The following is a 23810-nucleotide window of genomic DNA, read 5'->3' as shown; positions in this document are numbered from 1 at the left end:
TTTTCAAGACTTGTTAACTTGTCTGAATGGATTGAAGTAACCTGATTTTAGGTCTCATTTTACAAATGTCCCTTTTATTGTACATTAAACACAATAAATCACAGAAAAGTTAAGGATTTTTTTGTTTACTTATTGGTTAGTAATAGTATTTTAGACTACAGAAGCAGTCAATGCTTTTTCCTTGTTCAGCTGTACTGTTCAACTGCTTCCCCATCAGTCACTTTTCTCATGACACACTGTTTTAAATCAAAATGGTGCAGAGTAAACCACTTGCCCAACATACAAGAGACTACACAAGAGATTCCTTAAGCCCCAACTCCCTGATCCCACAAACCTCCATCCCATGGCCATGGATCTCACAAGCCCAAAATACTTTCAAGCTCAGTCTATGTTTGCATCAAACGGGGTAAGGGTTTCACATTTATTATTGTTTCTCTCGTTTCCATGTTCCATTGTGTTACAATAGTCATGTTCAACTGTTTTTATGTTCTCAGGAACCTCCATTAGAGGGCAACACAAGCTTCTATGGGAAAAGCAATGACAACCCATTTGTAGACACCTTCCCTGACCCACTTTGCAAGCTTAATCTCAAAGAGACTTCTGATTTTGTCAAGTCATTTCCAATGGCAAACAACATCACAGAAGGCAGAGGCTTTCTTGAGGTTTCAGCTCAGAGGAAAAGAGAGGGAGTGAACTCAGTTACTTTGTCTTGAACAAGAAAAAAATAAAAAGATATGTAAAAAAAATTCCTACAAAATTTTTCGACAGAGTGCTCAGATCTCATTATTTGCCAAAAGAATTTTCACATCAAGCTTTAGCTATTAATTAAGTCATAAAACAAAGATTATCATAAAGGAAATTATTTTTGGCTAGAGGCAGGAATACATGATATAATAAAATTCTCTGGTTAACCTTTAGGGCTCCAAGCTGAAGTTTCCAGTCTCAGAGTAATTCTCTGGTTAACCTCGTACTTTTACCAGTTTAAAAAGGTCACATCATCAAAAGAAAAAAAGAAAAGAAAAAAAACATAATCACAGGTTTAAGACAATCATTTCGAATACCTCAAAAAAAAAAAAAAAAAAGATTGATACAGCAAACAAAATAAAACAAATTTAAATAACCAACACAAGTGATACCAACAGTGGAAAATAAACGAAATGAACAGGTGGAAAACAGTAATGAGAGGATATGCAGATAGTTTCTGAGATGCTGTTTTGATTAAGAAAAAGGGTTAAAATGCAAAAACATCCCCTTGGGTTTGAGTCGGTTGCAAAAACACTATTCAATTCTTCAGTATAACTCCCTAAGGTTTCCATATCCAACAATTGACCCCTAAGACTAACTTCTGTTAGTTTTATGAATGAAAAATGGCATGACTATATTAAGAAGATCCACCAATTCACGTCACTAATCACATGATGATCACGCAATTTTTTTCATCCATTAGAGATAATGGAAGTTGGTTCTAGGGATCAATTTGGCAAATATGGTAACCTTAGGGAGTTATAAGGATAAATTGAAATCTTGGGAGATGTTTTTGCAATTAACTCAAACCCCAAGGGGTGTTTTGCATTTAGGCCTAATATATATGTGTATGTGCGCGCATGCTTGCGTGTTTAGAAAGAGCACTAATTACAAATTTAGGAAAATAGCACTAATTAGGCTACATATGCTACACTTATGATAATAAAGAGACTTTTTGAAGGGTATAACTTGGAACATGTAAAACAAATGTATGTTCACAAGGTAAAAGAAAAGTAGCACGCAACCAGAAACCTGTCAAATAAAGAAAAAAATAAAGAGAGCGTCAAATTTCGCCACATGGGCCAGCTGCATCTATTTGCAATTTTCTAATCCATCTTTGCTTTCAGATTGTCTTGACTTACCTCTGCATCTTCAACAGCATCAATGAGCAGAGCTCCATCCAAGGAGAGATCCTCAAGAAAGACATTACAGCCCTTAATGACCATGGTTGACCTCTGAGAAATGGTGCTACTTCCACAAACTTTTCTTTTGATTTCTGCAAACATAAGACACCATTTTGGCTTCCATGTAATACGAGGCCACACTTCTACCTCTTGCCCATTGAACACCTGTACTACAGGATTGGCAATTTGGACACCAACCTGGTAGACAGACAAAAAGAACCCCCATAATTCAAACAGAGAGAGAGAGGTTCAAAATCTGCAAGCACTCTGGATTTGTGTAGATTATGTTGCACTATTTTTCAGGCAGTACTGTTTACCAACAACTGAACTACTGACATTTCACATCTACTAGAGTTTACACACATAAAGTTAACACAGTGGTGCAATGGCAAGTGCCCTAGTCCGCACCATGATTAGTAACACTTAATAATAAATTATTATATTACTTACCTTTCTAAGAATAAGGCTGTTTGCACGATAGATGGCCATTTCTCCAGAAGTTGCACTATGATATGGATTTCCTTTTGGTACCTTCAATTAAAATTTAAGCAGATGATAAGAAATAAAATCAAACTGAACTTAAACCCAAGTTCACATTTAAACCTAGTTAAGAAAAGAAGATAAAGGATACAGAATTGCTAAACACTTAAACCATTCAAATAATAGTCTTGAGCAAAAAAATAAAATAAAGGTAAACAAATACTTTCAATATTGACAGACCAAGGTTTCTGGATGAAGGCGGCATGGAGCTACCAAAAAAAAAAAAGGGAAGTGCATGCATAAGTATGAATGTGTAATAAAAAAACAGATATATCTATCTATAACAAGTAACATGAGTGGGTTATTCAGTTTCATTGTCAATGGTTTTCAGAGGTATGACCACAAATATACAAGCCCTAGAAGATAAATGAAAAGAGTGCATTATCTTTCAGGGTCATCTTTTCTGTTAATAGATCAGCTTGAGCTACCAGGAGGTTACATGTTATACTGAAAACTTCATGGGCAGATTCCATGATTTATGGAGAAATCACATGGTGGTTTTGTGTACTTTTTCACCTTTTTACATATAAGTAATAAATTTTTATTAAAAATCACAAAAAGAAGCGCTATTCTAATTCATGGGGTGTATACAAAGAAAGAGAAAAAAAGAAAACAATAACAAATTTGAAGAACAAATAAATTAAAAGCTGAAAAATAAATAATTTGAGAAGTCCATGAAATGAAAAGTGGAGAATTGAATGGAATTTTATGTCTACTCATCCAAAGTCTTGAGAAAAGCAAACTTGATATGTGGCACTGGTGACTCTTTTCACTCAAAAGTACATATATTCCTCTCTCCAAAAACACCAAATTAGGCATAATGAAGCTACCATTCTAATATCACCACTATTGAGTTTTGCCCAAATTCACCTTCCAAGAGGCCAACATAGCTGTAAGTCTATAACTGAATTAGACATCATAAGAGTAGATCCCACAACTCCAAAGAGACAGAACAATATCAGTGATGATTTTTTTTTTTTTTTTTATAAGTAATTAAAAATTTATTGATATCAAAAAAAGAGCCATCCAAGTATATAGGGAATATACAACTGGGGACCATACAATCAATCACGCAAATTAAATAAATCAATCAAATCAAGAACAAACATCCAATCCAACAAAGTTCTTAAGAAAAATAATTTGAGATCAGGAATAGTTTTCTCTGTATCTTTGAAACTCTACTTGTTCTGCTCCCTCCGTAAACACCATATCAAGCAATGTGGGGGCATCCATCCACAAATGACCTTTCCGATGACGAACATTATCAGTGAAGATGATCCACATACTCCCCATTGGATTTACACATACAATACCAATCCACAATTATTACCCCCCATTTTTCTCAAATTATCTGTCACTAGGATTTTCCCTAACACTGAAATCCAAGTGTAGAAAGTAACTTTTAAGTGGAGCTCTAACCTTCCAAATGCTCTCCTCCATGGAATGAGGCAACCCCCTCAGCTCCAGATCTTAGTACCCTATAAAAGCTTTTAACTTGGAATCCATACTTAGTTGACAAAAGCCACGCCATTCTATCATCTCCCCCTTGGTCAACATTAACTACATACAACACAATTAAAAAGTACTCCAACAATTCTACCTCCCAATCCTAAGCTTCTCTAATAAATCGAGATTCCAATGAAGTTTTCCTTTAACCCCTTTCCATATTTTCTATTACAAGAGCATCTCTGCCTCTAGCAAGTCTGTACAACTCGTCCTTGAACTTATTGTTACCAATCCAGCGGTCCTTCCAAAAAATGAATTCTAGCACCATCACCTCTGGTTGAGAATGAGCAATTTTGTTGTGTCCATTTTTTATGTTTTTCAATAGGAGCCTTGCACAACATCATAACACCATTCATCCTAAACAATACCATATTTGTTGTCAATCACCTTCCTCTACAATCTGCCCCTTTCCTCACATAAGGCCACAACCACTTTCCAACCAAGGCTTGATAAATAACAAAAGTCTTCTAATCCTCAAACCACCCATTTTGAATAGGAGTACACACACACTATCATAATTTATCAAATGGAATTTGTGTTCATCTCCAATGCCACCCCAAAAAAGTGTTGGGTGGTGGAGTTTGAACCTAGTGCCCAAGCACCACAAGAGGTGCTGAACTAGGTTTCCCTTGAACCCCACAAAAACATTTTGAGAGCTGGAAATTACCTTTTCTAACACCTATGTCAACCTATTTTCCAAAACCTAGCAAAAATTTTGTAAACAGTACCAGAGACTAATAGGCCCGAAAATAAGTTGTGTAAAAGTATAGTTGTACCTAGAAAAAAGTGAGGTTTTAAGAAGTTATATCTAAAAAAATAAACAAAATAAGCGTAGCTAAACAGGGACTTAAAAAACATCTAACATCTTTGGAGGCACTTGGTAACATGATAGTAGATCACACACAGTGGTTAATTTGGGAATATTAAGTGAATTAATCATAACTACTGTATCAAGCAATCTACGTATAGGTACAAATATTTAATATGGATTATATAATTTTCAGGATGATTCAAAGAGTTGTTTCAACAATGGAAGTGCATTCCTGACCACAAATTTGCATAAATTGAGGCAAAACATCTGAATATCTTCTTTAACAAAACCATCACATTGTGTTTACCACTTGATAATTGAGGATCTCTTGTATGGAGAAGCATATATTGACCATATAAACATCTGTAAAATGTATATTCAGTCATAGAAAAAAGGAGGTAGTCTGTCTTATACTGTGGCATGAATTTTAATTAGTTCCAACATCATAAAATCCCCATGCCATCAATCAAGGAAATGCACTGTATCACATTTTTATAAAATAATAAAAAAATATATTTAATAAACCATCAGATCAGAATATAACTTGTCTTAGTCAAAAAAGAAGTTTCATTTTTTTTTTTTTATAGACAATCCTCCAGAATAGCATACAAACAAAATATTTATACAATATTCTTACCTTAGCAGCATCCTCGGGGTTGTTNAAAATAAAAAAAAAAAAAAAAAAAAAAAATAAAAAAAAAAAAAAAAAAAAAAAAAAAAAAAAAAAAAAAAAAAAAAAAAAAAAAAAAAAAAAAAAAAAAAAAAAAAAAAAAAAAAAAAAAAAAAAAAAAAAAAAAAAAAGCAAAAATGAGCAAATAAAACCTCTTTGTTGAATGTTTTGGAGTTATCCCTCTCTGAAGCATCATATCAGATATCATACAGGCTTCAAGAAATTTATTATTCTCACATAATTTGCAAAGCAACCAGTTGTGATTAAACTGCTTAGGTTTATAATTTTGAGCAAGCATTTCTTCAAATATCTTGAAGGCAGGAACACTCATATCACTTGCACAAAAACAACTGAGTAAACATTCATAAGAAAACTGATTTGGGAAAACCCCCCTCTTACGCATTGTTTATGAGAGTGATAAGGCATCAAGTAGTCTCCCAGCCTTACAAAGGCCTTTCAGTAAAGTGTTATATGCAATTCTGTCCGGAGCAAAACCATCTGCATTCATCTTATTGAACAATTCTATTGCACTGTCAATATCACCAGATTGAATATGGCCATCAATGAGAATGGTGTAAGTCACCTCATTGGGATGTACACCCTCTCTTTGCATCTTTTCAAAATGATCATAGGCATCCCGCATCCATTCTGTCCTACAAAATCCAGAGATTATACCATTATATAGGTACAAGTTTGGCATAAACTCAATGTCTTTAAACTTCTGCATCAGCTTCAAAGCAAAGCATTTCATCTCCTCAGGAGTATCAGCAGAAATTCTCAAAATCTTCTTCATTGGCATAAGAGTTCTCTGATGGAGTAAATGGAACAACATTTCTCTTTCCCTTTCAGACTTTTTATTTATAACGCTCCATTCCTTCTTAATACCAGAGATATTTCTGCTGACACCACTGACAAGTGAGATATACATGATGAGATCGGTGTCAATCTGGTTTCTGTCCATCAAATCAACTAACCTACGTCAAGAAAAGACTGATAAGTGAGGTATATAGCACAGTATTTGGCTGAAGACCATCTCCCAACATTTTATCAAGGTATATGCATCCCTTATAAGTCATATTTTCCTTTACCAACCCACTTATAAGTGCAGTGTAGGAATAAGAACTTGGCTGAATGGAATTCTCTAACATTATACCAAACAACTGGTGGGCTTCAATAGCTCTTCCATTCTTCGAGTAGCCATTAATCATTGTCACATAGACAACCTCGTCAGGATCCACACCAGACTCAAGCATCCTCTTAAACATTTCTTCTGCTTCAAAGATTCTTTTCTCTCTGCTTAGACAACCAATAATAGTGTCATATATAGCAACATTAGGTCTAAGTCCCCTCTCATCCATTTGGTCCAGAATATGGAAGGCTGACACCAGATCACCCCCTTTACAGTGTTCATTTACCATTATCAAATAAGTTGCTTGGTTTGGGACCACACCTTGATCTTGCATAAGGTCAAGTAGGTACTTGGCATCCTCAAAAAGGCCCTTCTGACATAGACACCTGATCAAAGAGTTATAAGTAAAAAGCAAAGGCATGCATCCAACTCTCACAATTTTATCCATGTAAAGTAAGGCACATTTGGCTTTCCATCTCCACACAAGGCACTGACAATAACACCGAATGCCACATTAGCCAAATTAAAGTTACATCTCACAATTCCCTCGAGCAGGATCTCAATTTCTTGCTCCAAATCCCCATTAGAGTTTACACCAGCAGAGGATGAGAGCATAGAAGGGTCAAAACCACACCCATTCTTTGCAATTGCCTGCAGAATCAGATGAGCAAGGTGAAGCCTCTGCCCCTCTGGATACTTCTTCATGAGGACAAAAGAAAGCACATGATCAGGAACAACCCCCCTTACCAGCACGCTTTTAAACAAATCATAAACTTCCAATAGCCTATTCTCCTTGTAAAGTGCATTGATCAAAACCTTGTAACAATGGACATTAGAAGCTAAGTTGCAACTAAGCATGTTGTTCAAAAGCATCAAAGCACAATCAACTTTCCCTTCCCTGCAATACTTACTGATAAAAAGGTGATTAGTTACCGCATCAGGTTGCATTCCCCACCCTGCCATCTGTTTGTAAACCAGCCACCCCTTATCAAACAAGCCCAATTTCAAAAACCCGTGAATCAATGTATTATATGTGTAAATTATCTGGCTCACAATCTGTCTTCAGCATTCTCAAGATAACCTGCATTTCCATTTTCATTTTCTTATCCTTGCTATATTGATTAATCAAAGAAGTATACGTCGCCCTATCTATATAAAGACCCTGAGACTCCATTTCTCTGAATAGTGACTCTGCCTCTACGACCAGCCCTCTCTTACAAAGACCATAAAATATTGATTTATATAGATGGAGTGTAGGTGGATAACCATGTCCACAGCGCATTACATTAAACAATTCAAGAGCTTCATCCATATACCCCTTATAGCATAAACCATATATCAATTTATTAAAACACAAAATACCAGGAGCAGCTCCAGCCCCATTAACTCTAACTAAATAATCAAATGCTTCTAAATTTCTATCTTGGGCATAAAGCCTCCAAATCATTGCATTACAAGCATCTCAAGCAGCCTATCAACTTGAGCTCCTGCCTCCTCTACTTTATCTAACTTACACAAACAAATAACCATAGAATTCAAAATCGATAAGTCAGGATCAATACCTCTACCAACAATGCTGTCACGAAAAAGTGCCTCAGCCAATTGGGGCAGACCCGAATACACCAGTTTCCTAACGAGATCGCCATAGCTACCCAAATCAAGGTCCAAGCCATGTAAAGCAGCAAAATCAACAACCAAAAAAGCCTCAGAAACCGACGAAGAATGTGCTATTATTCGCCGATAAAAAGCCACGTTGAATGAGCTGCTCTGCCAATGAGAGACAGAGAGATTTGTGGTCATTGGTAATAGGTGAAACAGAAGCATTTGGAGGGTCTATTGCCAAAGTACAAGTTGTAATTGCTCTTCTGGTCCTGAAGAAATAGTAATAACAATAAGAACCAGGCTTTTTCTTAATCATTTTCAATAACTCTTATCTGATATCAAGGGTTTTAGAGACAAAATTTAGCATTTTGAGACCGACCTAAGTGCCAAAATACCAGACCAACCCAAGTGATAAAGTTGAATGAGAAGTTTCACAGGACCAATACTATTGGAGAAGACTATGAATGGGAAGTTGTACATTTTCAAAGGCAAAGCAAAACTGAGACTAACCCAAGTGAGGAATCGGACCCAGATAGCAGGCAAAATTTGCTAGTTGGATTGATTTTAAGAATTTTTTGGGTGAACAGCACACGCGTGAAACTAATTTGTTAGTTGGACTGTTTTTGAAAATCGAGTTTAAGAAAATCGAGTTCCAACCCATTTTTCTCTTGCCCGCACCCTGTCAGTGACTAAAAAAAAAAAAAAGTGGAAGTCGAGTTTAAGAAACTCGAGTTGCATTTGCACAGAAGTCGAGTTTCTTAAACTCGACTTCCACTTTTTTTTTTTGGAAACAGTCTAACTAACGATATAGTTTCAAGCACATTTTGCTCACAAAAAAACTTCTAAAAATCAGTCTATTTAGCAAATTTTGCCCAGATAGCAAGAATGAAGCAGAAACAAGGGCAAAATTTGCCAAATGGTATATTTTTGCAAAAAAATTAGGTGCGTGGCACGAGTTCAAAGTTAATTAGTTAGTTAGACTGTTTTTGAAAATCGATTTTGGCAAAATCGACTTTGGGCTGGAAAATAAACGCTATAGTGACGTTTTACAAACGCCACTATAGGTCCCCTATAGTGGCGTTTTTTATAAACGCTGCTATATGCACTAAGAAAACGCCACTATAAAGTTCATTTTCCAGCCCAAAGTCGATTTTGCCAAACTCGATTTTCAAAAACAGTCTAACTTACTAAATAACTTTGAATGCATGCCACGTGCCTAATTTTTTTGGAAAAATATATTATTTGGCAAATTTTGCCCAGAAACAAGTAGTGTGGTCTGAAGAAAGAAGAAGAAGAAGAGGAAGAAGTAGTGTTTTTGACACCGGAAAAAGTAGTGTTTTTGATACGATGAACGGACTAAACCAAGTGATGCCCAATTACTTAAGACATTTAAGCGATAAGTAATTTAAGTCTTGTGCGCGAAAAAAGGTGCAGAAAGACTTGTTATGGTGTTTAAGCAATGAAACATCGTTACCAAATAGGGCCTTAGATAGATTAATAGGAGTACCAAGAAAGATAAAATACGGAATAAAGATATCTGTTGTGTGTGAGGTTAATGAGAGTAAAATTTGATGGAGAATTTTAAATTTCTTAATTTACCTTTGTATTAATTTGTTTAGTTTGTTAAATTGCGATCAATCAAATAGTTGATTAGTTTTTTTAAGTACAAAAGAATGGATATTAGAGAGTCATACATACATATATATATATATATATATATTTGCATACACGCTCTCAAGAAAAAGAACAAAAAAAACGAAAAACATAATGACATGTAGAAAATATAACATGCATGTAACATTACTCTGAATCTGGTTGGCCCTTGCTATGAAGAGGTTGGGTTTGGTCCAAAAAGGACCAAAACCCTACTGCATTTGAACATTCCTTTCTTTTTTCCTGGTTGGGGTTGCTGGGTATAAAAAAGCTGGTGGCCAGTCCTATCTTCAATTTCGCTGTACAAAATGATTTATATACAGTGAGATATATATGAAAATACAATGCTATAATTTTTTTATTTAAATAAAAATTTACAGTGTGAGAACTATTAGACTAAATTTTAACTTTGTTTATTACTATAAGGATGTATGCGATTCAACACTTAAAGGTTTATTTTTCTCCAAAACATAGATCCACATCTCTTTCTTCCATACAATTGAAACTAAGTAAAAAAAGTATATAAAAATAACCATGCAATAGATCATATTTAATAAATCATATTTCATAAAGTAGAAATATAAAATAAAATAAAATGCAAAGAGCAAACTTTATTTCATCATATGAAGATATGAACAAATCCCACAATATATAACTCTTCAAATTCATAAACCACATGATTACTTAGATTTTATAGTAAAATAAGACTAATCCATCCATCATGACATTGTAGTGTAGTCTAAATATAATTATATAAAAATCACATTTTGTTGATCATGTTTCATAAACCAAAAGTGCCATCTATACATCTAATAAAATCTTTAATTTGTAACACATGAAAATTCTTAATTTGACCAACCTATATATATATACAGTGGTTTAGGGGGCATGGTTTGAACCACAAATAGAGGACACCATAAAGAATGTTACTAGGCTATCACTTGAACCCCCAAAAATTAATCTAAGAGGCTAGACATAAGGATGTTAGGAATTCCAAGAAAGAATTAATCAAGTTCCTTAAGTATCTCTATATAAAAACATTAATAGCATAATGATGCTCTAGAGTAAATTATATTGTCTTATTCTCTTTTTGGCTTTTTCCTTAAAGATGATCAACTAAACAAAGTAAAAACTTACCCAAAAAGCTCAAATTAGCTAAAAATTTAATGATGGAGATGTCTATTATTTCTAGTAGAATGAACAAAATAAAAATCACAAACAAATTTGAGAAAGACGCATAAGATTTCTAAAAGAAATTTTACCAAACACATGGGATGCAATAATAACAAAATTACTACACTAAATACTTTTTGACTTTTTGACACTACAAATAAGCACAAAAAATGTTCATTATCAATATGTTTCATATCAACATTAGAAATTTCCACAATGATAGGCCAAATAAAACTGCATGAACAATTCTAAGTCAATTAAAAATAACAAAAGTCAATATCATTGAAAAATTTGGAAAAGAAAACAACGAAATCACTATAAAAAATGCAAGAATACTAAAAAGAAAGGAAAATGGGAAGAAAAAAAAATCATTTTTTATTGTGCATTTTGTTTACCTCAATGATCTTCCTATTATTGCCTTAACTTTGAAAGTTTCACACAAATATAATTGATGTCTTCTCAAAATGGTGAAAACTAAAAGTTGATTGAAAAATATGGAGAACAATTAGTATTGTGCTAATATTTTTGTTGTAGATGATGGGTGATTATATCTAGAATGTGTATTGGTATATATAACATTGTAAAACTTAAATAAATAATCAATGTATGAGTGAGAGAGAGAGAGAGAGAGAGAGATAATGTTGTGAAAAACTGGAATTTTGGAAGAGGAAACTCTATAACAGTAGATAAATGAAGGGACACTTGAAATGTTAATTTTATCCACTAAAAAGATAATGAATTATTCAATTTTAAAAATTACATGAAATTAGAAAGAAGAAAACGAAAAGTTGAAATCAATTTAGGTAGCTAAAAATAGTCAAATATTTCTATTTAATGAATAATAATGTTTGTCCATGATTTGTATTTAAGTATTTTATATAAAAAAGATTAAAAAATCATAAAGAGAAAAATGATTTAAAAAGAAAAAAGAAAAATAGTATGATGTGGCTGATGAGGTGGCTCAATAGGAGCATAGCAACATTAAATATTATGTTTTAGCTTTTAGATATTTATATAAATATATTGATACTAATTATTATAGATACAATAATCTAGATTGATTCTAAAATCTCATTTTTTATTTTTGGACCATAATATTGCATAATAAACATTTTTTGTTTTTGTTTTTTTAGAAAGTTACATCATTCTCAAAACTTTCAATAATAATAGAATATAGGTCTCCCTCATCTATATTCTATAATTATATAATACTAAAAGTTGAATCGTAGCATTTAATGTTACTTCGCTCATATTGAGCCACGTTAGCCATGTCATTCCCATCCTATTTTCTAAATTTGTCCTACAATTTTAAAACAGTTTTTAACAATTTTAAAATACTAATAAAATTAAAATAATTTCCAGCCTATCTCCACCATAAAACACACTTCTTATAAATTTAATTCCACTAGCCCACTTCATATAAATTTAATTCCACCATAAAGTCCAAACCCAAGCCTTTTCAACTAAAAACCCTTTGAAAATCACAGTTACAACTTTCTATATTTTCTTCCCTTTTGTTGCACTGTTTAACTTCTAGACTCCCACGTTTTGTTTCACCGTGTCAGATTTAATTCATTCCCCTTCCCCGCCTTCTAACGGCAGCCTCCCTGTTTTCCTTCCTCCTCTCCTCACAGTATATAAATAAATACCAATAGAAGCTAGATGATTCGGTTGAGGTATCTTTAAATCCCAGTTTGATTTGTGCTCTATTCTTTTGCTTGATGTTTTTTATTCCCTTTTTACATTTTGTTACTGCCTCTTTCGTGTTGTGGTGTGGATAGCTTTTAATTGGAGCTCTACCTCTTTATGGTCTGTTCATCTTGAGTCTTTGGAATAGGTTTGAATTTTTGATTGTTGGGTTTTTTATTTGTATTGCCAAAGAAGGTTGCCCGTCAGCTTTGTAGCCCCCATAGTTTTTCCACATCATCAATGTTATATTTTTATTTTTAAAAGCCAAATTTAGTTTTACACTACATGCAGAATGTATCCTTTCTCTCATTCGAAATTTATCTAAAATGAAGATCCCACTACATTAATTGTTGATTGTTTTGGTGATCTCTCAGCGGTGAAGACCAAAAAATGGAATTGTTTCTGTGGCTTCTGCATTTGCTTCTTGTTAAGAAGGTACCAACAAAATAAGACTAATAGCGTTCTTTTACTTTGATTTTGTGCTAAAGTTTGATTTTCAATAATTCCATTCACTCAAATTCTCTTCTTTGCGTCCAAATTTTACATGGGTCATTATCAAAGTTATGGCCCTCATATATTGTGGATACGGATGTATTTGGTAGTGGGGCCGTGGGGGTAGTATTGAAGAGCCTCTCAACCCTCAAAGATCTTAAGCAACTTGGAGATAAACATCCTACAACTTTTGCTTTAATGTTCTTTGCTTTTATGTGTTTAAGTTTCAAGTTCTTCTCTTTTTGCTATCTAGGTTTTTTAAGCAAATTTGGATTAGCTTAGCTTAATTGCCTATTGAATTGTATTTTTATAATTGTTTAGGTATGTGTAAATGAAGATTTTTTATTATTATAAGTAACTGAGTTTATTAAATCTGGAGGAAAAAGAAAAAAACACAACACAGAGTTTAGGAAAATAAAAAGAGAAAGCTATTAATTCAAAAAACAATTCTCTTTAGTATTGTTACCATTAATTTTTTCTCTTTTCTTATTTGTTCAATAACAGGCATACATTGATTTTGAAATATTAGAGGATGAGTTTGAATGGACCAGAGAGCTTTATGAAAGACTTTTGGATGGATTAAAGCACTTGAAGGTATGTATAAGCTATACAAAATTAGAATATAGTGTTTAAACTTCAAAATTATTTCGTACAGTTTTTATTTTGCTGGGTTTTATGGTTTCTGTTGCTTGCTTGGGTGCTGTTATTTGATTACTATTCTTTGTTGAGAAAAAAAAAAGTTGATGGGTTGATTACAATTTGGTATTTTTTATGCTTTTTTTATTTTTTAGTGTTAGCATTTGGACCCACAATAAGTATATTAGCCTGGTAGTTGACCAGATGGCGAAATCACTAATACGCTAGCACCAGACTAGCTGCAAAGCAACAACCTATGAATAGTGCAGCAACATAGCAACAAGGGAACCATACATGATCCACTCTATAACACACTAAAAATAGCTTTTATATGAATTTAAAAAGATTCCACAAACAATCATTTTAAGACAGTAGAACACATAAAATTCTACTATGGACCTACATTTTTTTGTTGTCATGATTTTTTATGTTACCAAATGTGAGGCTTAGGGTCTAAATTTGGTGAATTATTTGATTAGTTACAATTGTTGTCATATTAGCCTACCTTAATTCTTGCACAAATTCTTCTATTTATGGATATGCTTATTTACCTATGTTGATTTCAAGACAAACTATTACTTTGCTAATTTGGAAGAGTTAAGAGCATGATCCTATTTGATCAATATTTTTTGTTTTTAATGTGTTTAATCTTTTTAGAATATTTGAGAATGAACCAAATGCTACAATCTTTAAATCTAGGTTGCTTAGGTGTGTGTGTGTGTGTGTGTGTGTGTTTTTGCTTTTTATTTATTTATTTATTTTACATTATTATATTTCCCCCTTCCATTACAATGTTCACATCAATCTTTTCTTGAATAAATGTCTTGGAGACATTGGCTTGCTATTGCCCAAATTTCTTATTTCGGGTTTGTTGTTTTTTAGGTAGAAGATGTGATACCCAAAATTGGCCATTATACAAGTCAAAGATTCAATAGTTTTGCAGGTAACTATGATTAAACGGGGACATAATGTTTGAGCATGAGTTTTAATGTTATTAATGTATTCGCCTTCAAAAAAAAAATGTTATTAATGTATTCCATTTACATTCTAGGAAACATAAGATATACTTGAATTCACAAACTATTTTGAGAAGAGTTTCTAATTATGAAAAAAACATTGAGCACTAAAATACATGTTTTATCAAACATAATAGGCTAAATTGCAAATTCACCTCTAAAGTTTGGTGGTTATTTGATTTTACATCCTAAAGTTTTAAAATTTGGATTTTACACCCTGACGTTTTAGAATTTGGATTTTACCCCCTATATATATAGGGGTGTTTGGATTTTACTCCCTAAAGTTTTGAGGTGATTGGATTTTACACCCTAAAATTTCAGAATTTGAGGGTGTAAAATCCAAACAACCCAAAATTTTAGGGGGTAAAACCTAAGTTCTGAAACATCAGGATGTAAAATCCAAACACTCCAAACTTCAGAGGGTAAAATCCAAATTCTAAAACTTCATGGTGTAAATCCAATCACTCCCAAACTTTAGGAGTGTAATTTGCAATTTATCCAACATAATAAATAAAATACCTAAATCAAATCACATTGTGATGCTTGCATTTTGGCATCCAATTTTGCAAACAATATGTAATGATTCTACGACTAACAAAAAAAAAAAAAAAAAAGTAATGATTCTGCATCTATATAAAAGTTACAAGCTTAGGTATTATAGCTGAAATTATGATTTCACACTTGAATGCCCACGAAAGTGCATTGGTCTTTAGGTATTATTGAAAATTTATTTAGGAGAGATCTCATGACTGTGTACCCAAAGTAAACCCCAAAGACCTCAATAAAAACTATAGCCAAATGCATATCATTTGGGCCAAGGGTGTGAGATCACTCCATAAACACATTCATGCATGACAATTTAATCATTGTAATTGAGAGTACCACAATTATAAATATATGATTGTTTCAATCCTATAAATTGCCCAAATTCCAAACATAAGGGCTCTAATGTTTAGGTTGGATGTGATGCTTGCTATTGATACGTGTTTGAATTCTTCTAGAGGCCTTCATTTTTCTTCGTTTAAATCACCCTTCCTCCCTGTACCTTTCTTTATGGTTTTTGGTTGGATATAGCACTAGGATATTTAAATTAGTCAAACTGCAGAAATTTGAATAGTGGACAACATTAAATATTGTCCTTTTTGAAGAGAGATATTTTATGACAAAATTAAGTTGGACAAAAGGACAATCACATTTATTTTTGAGCTTGAAAATTTTGTTCTAAATTTTTTTTTTTTCAAACTTTTATCATATTCGTTTTGACTCAGTTTTATATTTAGATAGATGTTATTTTTTCTTATTTTGCTGAAGGTTGAAACTTGAAATCCCCAAACCAATGCAATGTTAGGATTAGTGCCCTTAAATCCTATTGTATGATGCTATGTATGATATTAAATTTAACATTGTGTATGACATTATGTATGACTTAATATTATGTTTAATAAATTTGTTTTATTATTATCTGAAATAATGGTAACATGAATATTCAGACATTATCACATAGTCCATGAGATGCATAGTATGTGATTTATGTGAAGAGTCACAGAAGATATAAATCACAAGTTCTTTGTAAACTCAGAATTATAGTTCGTAGTCAGTGATGAAATTGGGCATTTCATCTGTGAAAACTATAACATATCAACTACGATGATTTGTCTTGATCATGGAAGTGGAGACTTCTAGTTGATGTGTTAATATGTTTTAAGAGTTAAGACATATTGAACTGGACCGCTGTGAGATTTATTATTCTCCTAAAGACTGTCAAATGAATAATAAATCTCACGACTTACATTTGCATGAACTCTTAATCCTGAGAAAATAATGGACCTGATCATAAGGTGTAGGTTGCTTTGATATATCAGGAGTGAGATCTAAAGTAACGGTCAAAACCTCAGTATATTGGGCAACCACATTTAGTGTTGATGGAACATATATTCTCAAGATGGAATTCATAGTCTCTTAACGGAGATATAAAGTATTCCCTTGAGATAAGTTTAATGAGTTTGTTATTCAAAGAGTTAGGCCTAACCATTTTAGTAAGACTAAAGTATATATTTATGGAAATGGATTTCATAAATATATAATGAATAACATTAAAGGATTAAACCGGGTACTCAAGGATTAAGATGTAGTAATTTACAAAGTGGCAGTCTACATTAATGACTTTGTATTACTACGAATATTTTATGAAGGGGTTGCATGTATAATAAAGTCTTGGGATATAATTTATAGATAAGACCTAGAGTGCAACTATATTTATATAGTGGTATTAAATATAGTTAATGGTAACTTTGGACTTGTCAAGAGTTGACAGAAAAGCCCAAGGGCCATTGGAGTTAGTGTCTTGTTGGTCCCTTTTGGTCCCACTCCAAGCTACACACTTAAGTCCAATTGGTAAAGCCCAATAAGCTAGCCAAATTAGATAAATTGGTTAGATACAAAGGGAAAAACGTTCAGAATTTCAGAAGTAAGAAACACCATTGTGAAGTGGTGTGTATGTGAGTTTTTGTCACTCACTAGTCATCCCTTTGTTACCAATTGAGAGACCACACATCTTAGGCGTTAGTGGAATTGGAGTGAAGATTAAAAGTAGTCCCAAGTGCTTCAATCTTTATTTTTGAAATTCACCGCTTCAAGGTACGATCTCTTGTTCTCAAATTCTGAAATTTACTTAGTACGTGTTATCAATATCGAATGAAGTAGATCCGTTTAAAACTTATTTTTCGCTGCACTCATCTCTAATTTCCATCATGCAATACAACTAGTAGCGTCGAGAGGTAATTTTGAATAGGCTTATATGGAGCACAATTTAAGTGTGGGGAGTTCTTCACAATGTTGCATTGATATTGTCAAAGCCTTGAATTCCCAAAATCCATATAAAACCTGATGATATGGAGGTTGTTCATGTTTATGAGTTTTGAACTTATTGGCACAAGACTATCCACTTATATGTGGTTGATTTAATATGTTGTCATTGTTATAATATGTAAGATATTTACATACAAGAATTGTTTGATAATTAATATTTAGTATGAGTTACTTCTCTCACTCTTCAATCAAATTGTATTCTCTCAATATTTTTCCCTTCAACTTTTATTTTTTAATTTTATTGTCCTCATGCAGAATACGAGTACCATGTACTATTTTCTAATATATTTGCTTATTAGCATTTGTATATTAGAGGGAGCTTTCAACAGATAATCTTAATTCTTCTACCATTTTGCTATATTGATGTGCCACAATTTAATTTTGTTAAACTATTCCGTGCATCACATAGGTTAGCGATTAATTTTGAGAAAAACAAGATCTCAATGTCATTATGTCTCTTATGATCATATACCTAAAAAAAAGGGAATGGTCGAAGACCATAATATCCTGGGCCATGAATTTCTGTTGACTATATGAACCCAGCTAGCATTTAATCCTAGCTTCTTGGGCACTTTCTGCACTTCATGTTCCTGGGCCTGTGCAATTTAATCCTAGACTCCCCACACGAGCAGAATCCTATAATATGGACATGCATAGTACAGTACTTCCTACCACACTAGAGTGTATCTTTTTTAAAGGTAAGACAGAAAAGGGCAAGACAAGGAAAACAGAATCCCGTGTTATTTTCACTGTTTTCCCCCTTTAGATTTGGATTTGGAAATGCAACAAAAAACATATTGTAAATGTTCAAGATGGGGTTTTTTAGCTTTGTTCTGAGCATTATAAATATGTGAACAGAATCAGAACTAAGCATGTCCTAAGATTGTGACTTTGAAGTTATTAGTTACATGTTACCTTAAGCTCCAAATTGGCAAATTCCCGCTCAAGATTTTATTTTATTAATTTACTGTTATTATTATACTCTGGCTGATACATCCAAACGCATAAAAAAACACAAGAACAGTTGGTGTTGGTGTGGCATGGAAGCAAAAAGACAGATAAAAGTCGTGCTTACCTAGAGTGTAACACAATGAGAGACTGTAAACTGTATTGTACACACTAAAAGAGGGGATTAAAGCCAATAAGAAGAGAAGCTTCCCAAAAAGAATAAAAAAGAATGAATTGAATTTTTTTATGAAATTGTATTTTCTCAATCAGGACTCATGAGTACTTTTTTCCTCCTCCCAAAGCCCCCCCCTCTTCTTTTAATAATGGGGTACTCTTTCGTCCCCTTCCTCATCTACTTCAGAGACTAGGACTATCCCAGGACAATGTCACTTTTGTTAGATTCTGAAGAGAGCTACCTGGCTGCCTGAGTGGCTAAGTTTTTCCCATGTGAGTCAGTCGATTGCTAACGAGCAATGCTACTACTATGCTAGGATACAATTATTTTCTTTTTTTGGTGGAATGACACAATTATTTTCAAGACTTGTTAACTTGTCTGAATGTATTGAAGTAACCTGATTTTATGTAACATTAATCACAATAAATTACAGAAAAATTATGAATTTTTTTTGTTTACTTATTGGTTAGTACTTAGTAATAGTAGTATTTTAGACTACAGTAGCAGTCAATGCTTTTTCCTTGTTCAGCTATACTGTTCAACTGCTTCCTCATCAGTCACTTTTCTCATGACACTGTGTTTTATATCAAAATGGTGCAGAGTAAACCACTTGCCCAACATACAAGAGACTACACAAGAGATTCCTTAAGCCCCAACTCCCTGATCCCACAAACCTCCATCCCATGGCCATGGATCTCACAAGCCCAAAATACTTTCAAGCTCAATCTATGTTTGCATCAAACGGGGTAAGGGTTTCACATTTATTATAATTTCTCTCGTTTCCATGTTCCATTGTGTTTCAATAGTCATGTTCAACTGTTTTTATGCTCTTTCTCAGGAACCTCCATTAGAGGGCAACACAAGCTTCTATGGGAAAAGCAATGACAACCCATTTGTAGACACCTTCCCTGACCCACTTTGCAAGCTTAATCTCAAAGAGACTTCTGATTTTGTCAAGTCATTTCCAATGGCGAACAACGTCACAGAAGGCAGAGGCTTTCTTGAGGTTTCAGCTCAGAGGAAAAGAGATGGAGTGAACTCAGTTACTAGCCAGAGGAGATTAGAGGCTCCTTCAACTCCTGGTAGACCAGTTTTCAGCTTTAGTACTGTTGGGAATCATTCAAGGAAAAGCTTTCCTTCAAAGTGGGATGATGCTGAGAAGTGGCTAATGAGTAGCTCTTGCCATGACTCTCCTGCTCATAATAACATAAAACCATCAGACTCCTCAAAGCTCATCAAGCAGTACTGTGATAACTTTAAGCAACAGGTGGATATCTTTGCGGAGAAATCAAGGGTCACTGAAGAAAAGGTCTCAAAAGTTGTCTCAAGCTTTCAAGGGTCTGCAGCAGCATCTTTGGACCAACATAACTCATTTACAGCTCTCAATGGGACCTCAACCTCCACGGATGTACTTCTAAAAGGTAAGGATACCCATTTCAACTTTTAAAGGAGCCTTTACCCTTTGGGCTTTACTGCGTAAAAGTTGTGTACTTTTGCTCTACTATTTGATTGATTATATGTTCTCTGTTTGGTACACAACCCAGCGGCTTTCCTTGTTACATAAAGGTTTATCAAACAATGTAGGAGATTGTTTCAATTTAGCATGTATTTTGTTGCCAGTAAAACTTGAACTAAGTTGTTGAATATCCAGATTATATATAGGAGATTTTCAAGGTTTGCTATAACGGCCATTTGAAATTTGTTAATACAGACAAATTCACAGACGACATAGAAGCCATTTTGCCCAACTTTAGATACTCAGAGCCAACCAAAGAGGGGTTCTTATTCAAAAACTCAGCTGGTGCAACTATGAAAGATGCCTGCACGGATGTGGTTCATGAGGTGCATCACAGGGATATTGGGACAGAAATGACTCCCCTAGGAAGTTCTACTACTTCTAGGTGCCCCACACCATTCAAAAGTTCATCACCTGCACGCCATAACACGCCTGCAAATAGGTCAGGACCATTGACCTTGGAGAACTCCAGTAGCAGCACCAATAGCACCATTGACATTTCCCAGCTGCAAGAGTGCCATTTAGCTAAGTTACAACTTGGGAATCAATATGATTCGGTCACGTCAAATTGGAGCTCAAGGGAAGAGGAGGAAGAGCAAGTATCAAAGAGCTTGAGGCATTTTGAGGAAGATAATGGGTGCAGGAAAAGTGTTTCAGACTCCAGAGCTGCTGCATGGGAAGAAGAGGAAAAGACTAAGTGCTGTCTCAGGTAATTGGGTTGTAAAGTTGCAACATTTACTTGTATTATGCAGTATCTTGGTACCAATTTTGATTTTGGGTTACAGGTATCAAAGAGAAGAAGCAAAGATTCAAGCTTGGGTCAACCTACAGAATGCAAAAGCAGAAGCTCAATCAAGAAAGCTCGAGGTACTTTCTCATGCTTTTGTTTATTTGTTCTTTTCCTTTTTCTGTTTTTTAACATGTTGTGACTTACTATTTCAGCAGCTGAAGGTATTGTGTCTTTAGCTTATGGCCAACATTATTTTTGAATTGAAAATAGCTATATAAACATGAAACATACACTTCAATAGTTTTTCTTTACAGTAGCTTTCCATATTCGCTTCTAGCATAGGAAAAAAGTTGTAGTAACTCAGACTTTTATGGATAATGTCCATAGATACTATACTCTCCTTCAAGAATTTGACATAGTTGAGGCTGTGGTTTGGTATTTTAGAACCAAATGTGATCTTAGTTTATCAATTCACTAGTGCATTTCTGTCATGTGGCTGAACTATGTTGATTATAGTTGGAAGGCTTTGTTGTCAGACTTATTTTTTACTTTAGTCCTTGAGCCACCCGCTGCTATTGGACACAGCTCTACCATTTTCTTGACTGGACCGCCTCTGTTTGAGTGTGTTCCCCAAATTCAATATAGTTTTATATATGTTTCACTCTCAAAGAAATAAGTAGAAAGCTAGGAGTCATCATGTCCACATTTACACTTGTAAGCCCATGTGAACATCTAGCTCTTAGAAATTCGTGGGGAATTAGAATATTACTTGAGCTGGGGTGTGGTATCTTATGCTTGGAGCTTGGTTTTTTGGTCAAGTTCAATATAATAATACAATCAAATATGGCGGCATTGTTCGGTTCTTTATTTTAATAGCTTCTTGCACTTCCAGAATATAAAAAAAACAAAGTACGAGTGTTACACATCTGATATCTTTATCAGATTACAGATCAATTAGGAAGCCTTAAATCGTACTTTTGAATAAAAAGTGTGGCCCCCCATTGGCACTACCAAACAAAAGTTACCATCATTTGCTTTGAGATTATGCATGTTTTGGCTTTATATATTATGTCTATTTCCTACTTTCTCCTCTATTGTCTGGATTTTACTTTTGAAAGGACTAGAACATTTTCATTTTAGTCATCCAACTTTAGCTTGAAATGATTATCTAGGTAAAAATACAAAGAATGAAATCAAACTTGGAAGAGAAGTTGATGAAGAGAATGGCAATTGTTCATAGAAAAGCTGAAGAATGGAGAGCAGCAGCACAGCAGCAACACTCTGAGCAAATAGAGAAGGCCAGTGAACAAGCACGGAAGATAATAAGCCGGCATAACTCATATTTTTCTGGCCACAGCTCATGTGGTTGCTTCCCTTGCAATAACCATTATTGACAATGAAATGAAAAAAAGACGACTTTTCCATTGTGCATTTCTAGTCTCTCAATGAAAATAAGGCTACTAAGGATTTCATTTGTTTTCCTTTTATTTATAGCAGAAGTGAGGTGGGGTAAGGTGAGGCTTGTCATCCTAGGCTAAAGAGTGGAATTTCGCTTTGCTTTCATCCAAGTTCCCTAACAAATAAGTATCAAAACACAACATTTTTCAGAACTACTAACATGGTTTGATCTGGCTTGTTTGATTGGTGAATGATGAAATTCATACCGGTAGTAAACTCAAATGAGGGTGATATTGTTCTAGTCATAACAGACCATATTAGCAGTTTAAAAAATGCTACGTCAAAGGTCATGCTTACTCTTTGGCTAAAGAATTAACTGAATCAAATATTCAACTAATATCTAAAAGACCATGCTCTTAAATAATAACTTTCATATCATCCAAATGAGTACTACACTACTACACCTAGCAATACCTTGCAGGCTTTGCTGACATGATTTGAACACATGGCAAAATTTAAAATTTAGACATGTGTTGTATTGTGTCGGCTCCAATCACTAAAAATAAGCCAGTCTCAATTTAAATCGGAAAGGATTTTGTGGAAGTAGGATATGTAATGATAGAGGTATAAGTAGTTTATTGTTTATTTATTTTTTTTTATATTTTTTTATGTTATATATAATGAGCTAGAGTGTTTAAATTTTTATCCAACTCAGAGTTAGACCATAAAAATCAATATTTTGTATGTATGTTAGGACATAGGAGTTAGGACCAAACCGAGCTTCCCCCAAATTCACATGTGGCTTAACAACATGTTCGTCAACACTAGCATACAAAGACAAATCTAAATGATGCTGACAGTAAAAGTTACTCTCAAACAAGAGAGAGATCTGATAAAGCTCAGCTCTAATGGTATAGAATCAGCATGCCAACAGTCACGCCAGACGCATATGCAGAAGACCATAGCTTCACAAATGTTCTAGTCCTTTGGTGGTCCATTAAGTAGCCCAGCTTCTTGCTCATTTATTTTACAATTGTCCTTGAAAGTCGAAAGTTGAAACTCTTTCTTCTTCTTTTTTGTTTGTTGGAGAAGGCAATTAATTGCCCTTGAAAGTAATCATCATAAAACTAAAAACAAAATCAAAACTGGCACCGATGTGTCTAGCTCACCACCACTCATTCATATCAAGTGCAACACAAGCCACACAATCACCTGCGTCTTGGCTTTTAAGGCAACACATGGGGGCAACCTAAGAATAAGACAATAGTGCAGTTCTAATAGATGTTCCCCACGTGACCAATGAGACTTTGAAGGTGTTGTGCATGACTAG

The 23810-nt window shown here is 34.0% G+C and overlaps 2 protein-coding genes and 1 pseudogene across 2 annotated transcripts; 1 reads left to right on the top strand and 2 right to left on the bottom strand.

Annotated features, from left to right (window-relative positions):
- Nucleotides 1-1639: 1639 nt before the first annotated feature.
- Nucleotides 1640-5440, bottom strand: LOC112003633 (UDP-sugar pyrophosphorylase 1-like). Its single transcript, XM_065778400.1, has 3 exons — nt 5423-5440; nt 2379-2459; nt 1640-2126 (listed from the first exon to the last, which is right to left on the bottom strand). Exons 2-3 carry the CDS (start codon nt 2415-2417, stop codon nt 1851-1853), a joined length of 315 nt encoding a protein of 104 aa, XP_065634472.1. The 5' UTR covers nt 2418-2459; nt 5423-5440; the 3' UTR covers nt 1640-1850.
- A 7-nt stretch (nt 5441-5447) lies between these two features.
- LOC136061070 (pentatricopeptide repeat-containing protein At5g62370-like) lies at nt 5448-8917 on the bottom strand (annotated as a pseudogene).
- Nucleotides 8918-18992: 10075 nt separating this feature from the next.
- Nucleotides 18993-22554, top strand: LOC112001670 (uncharacterized). Its single transcript, XM_024033848.2, has 6 exons — nt 18993-19108; nt 19437-19582; nt 19675-20257; nt 20548-21061; nt 21138-21219; nt 22255-22554. The coding sequence occupies exons 2-6, from the start codon at nt 19520-19522 to the stop codon at nt 22474-22476; spliced, it is 1464 nt and encodes a 487-aa protein (XP_023889616.1). The 5' UTR covers nt 18993-19108; nt 19437-19519; the 3' UTR covers nt 22477-22554.
- The last annotated feature ends 1256 nt before the right edge of the window (nt 22555-23810 follow it).

This window comes from Quercus suber, unplaced genomic scaffold (genome assembly GCF_002906115.3).
Source record: "Quercus suber isolate HL8 unplaced genomic scaffold, Cork oak 2.0 scaffold_182, whole genome shotgun sequence".
In the NCBI taxonomy this organism is placed as follows: domain Eukaryota; kingdom Viridiplantae; phylum Streptophyta; class Magnoliopsida; order Fagales; family Fagaceae; genus Quercus; species Quercus suber.
This window is presented reverse-complemented; position numbering and strand designations above follow the sequence as displayed.

What these genes read in the sequence shown, in the direction of transcription:
- LOC112003633 (XM_065778400.1), bottom strand. Translation starts at nt 2,417, where the DNA reads ATGGCCATCTATCGTGCAAACAGCCTTATTCTTAGAAAG. An exon ending in ACAGCCTTATTCTTAGAAAG is followed by an intron (nt 2,127 to 2,378) that starts GTAAGTAATATA and finishes TCTGTCTACCAG; the next exon opens with GTTGGTGTCCAAATTGCCAA.
- LOC112001670 (XM_024033848.2), top strand. Translation starts at nt 19,520, where the DNA reads ATGGCCATGGATCTCACAAGCCCAAAATACTTTCAAGCTCAATCTATG. An exon ending in CACGGATGTACTTCTAAAAG is followed by an intron (nt 20,258 to 20,547) that starts GTAAGGATACCC and finishes TTGTTAATACAG; the next exon opens with ACAAATTCACAGACGACATA. An exon ending in AAGACTAAGTGCTGTCTCAG is followed by an intron (nt 21,062 to 21,137) that starts GTAATTGGGTTG and finishes TTTGGGTTACAG; the next exon opens with GTATCAAAGAGAAGAAGCAA.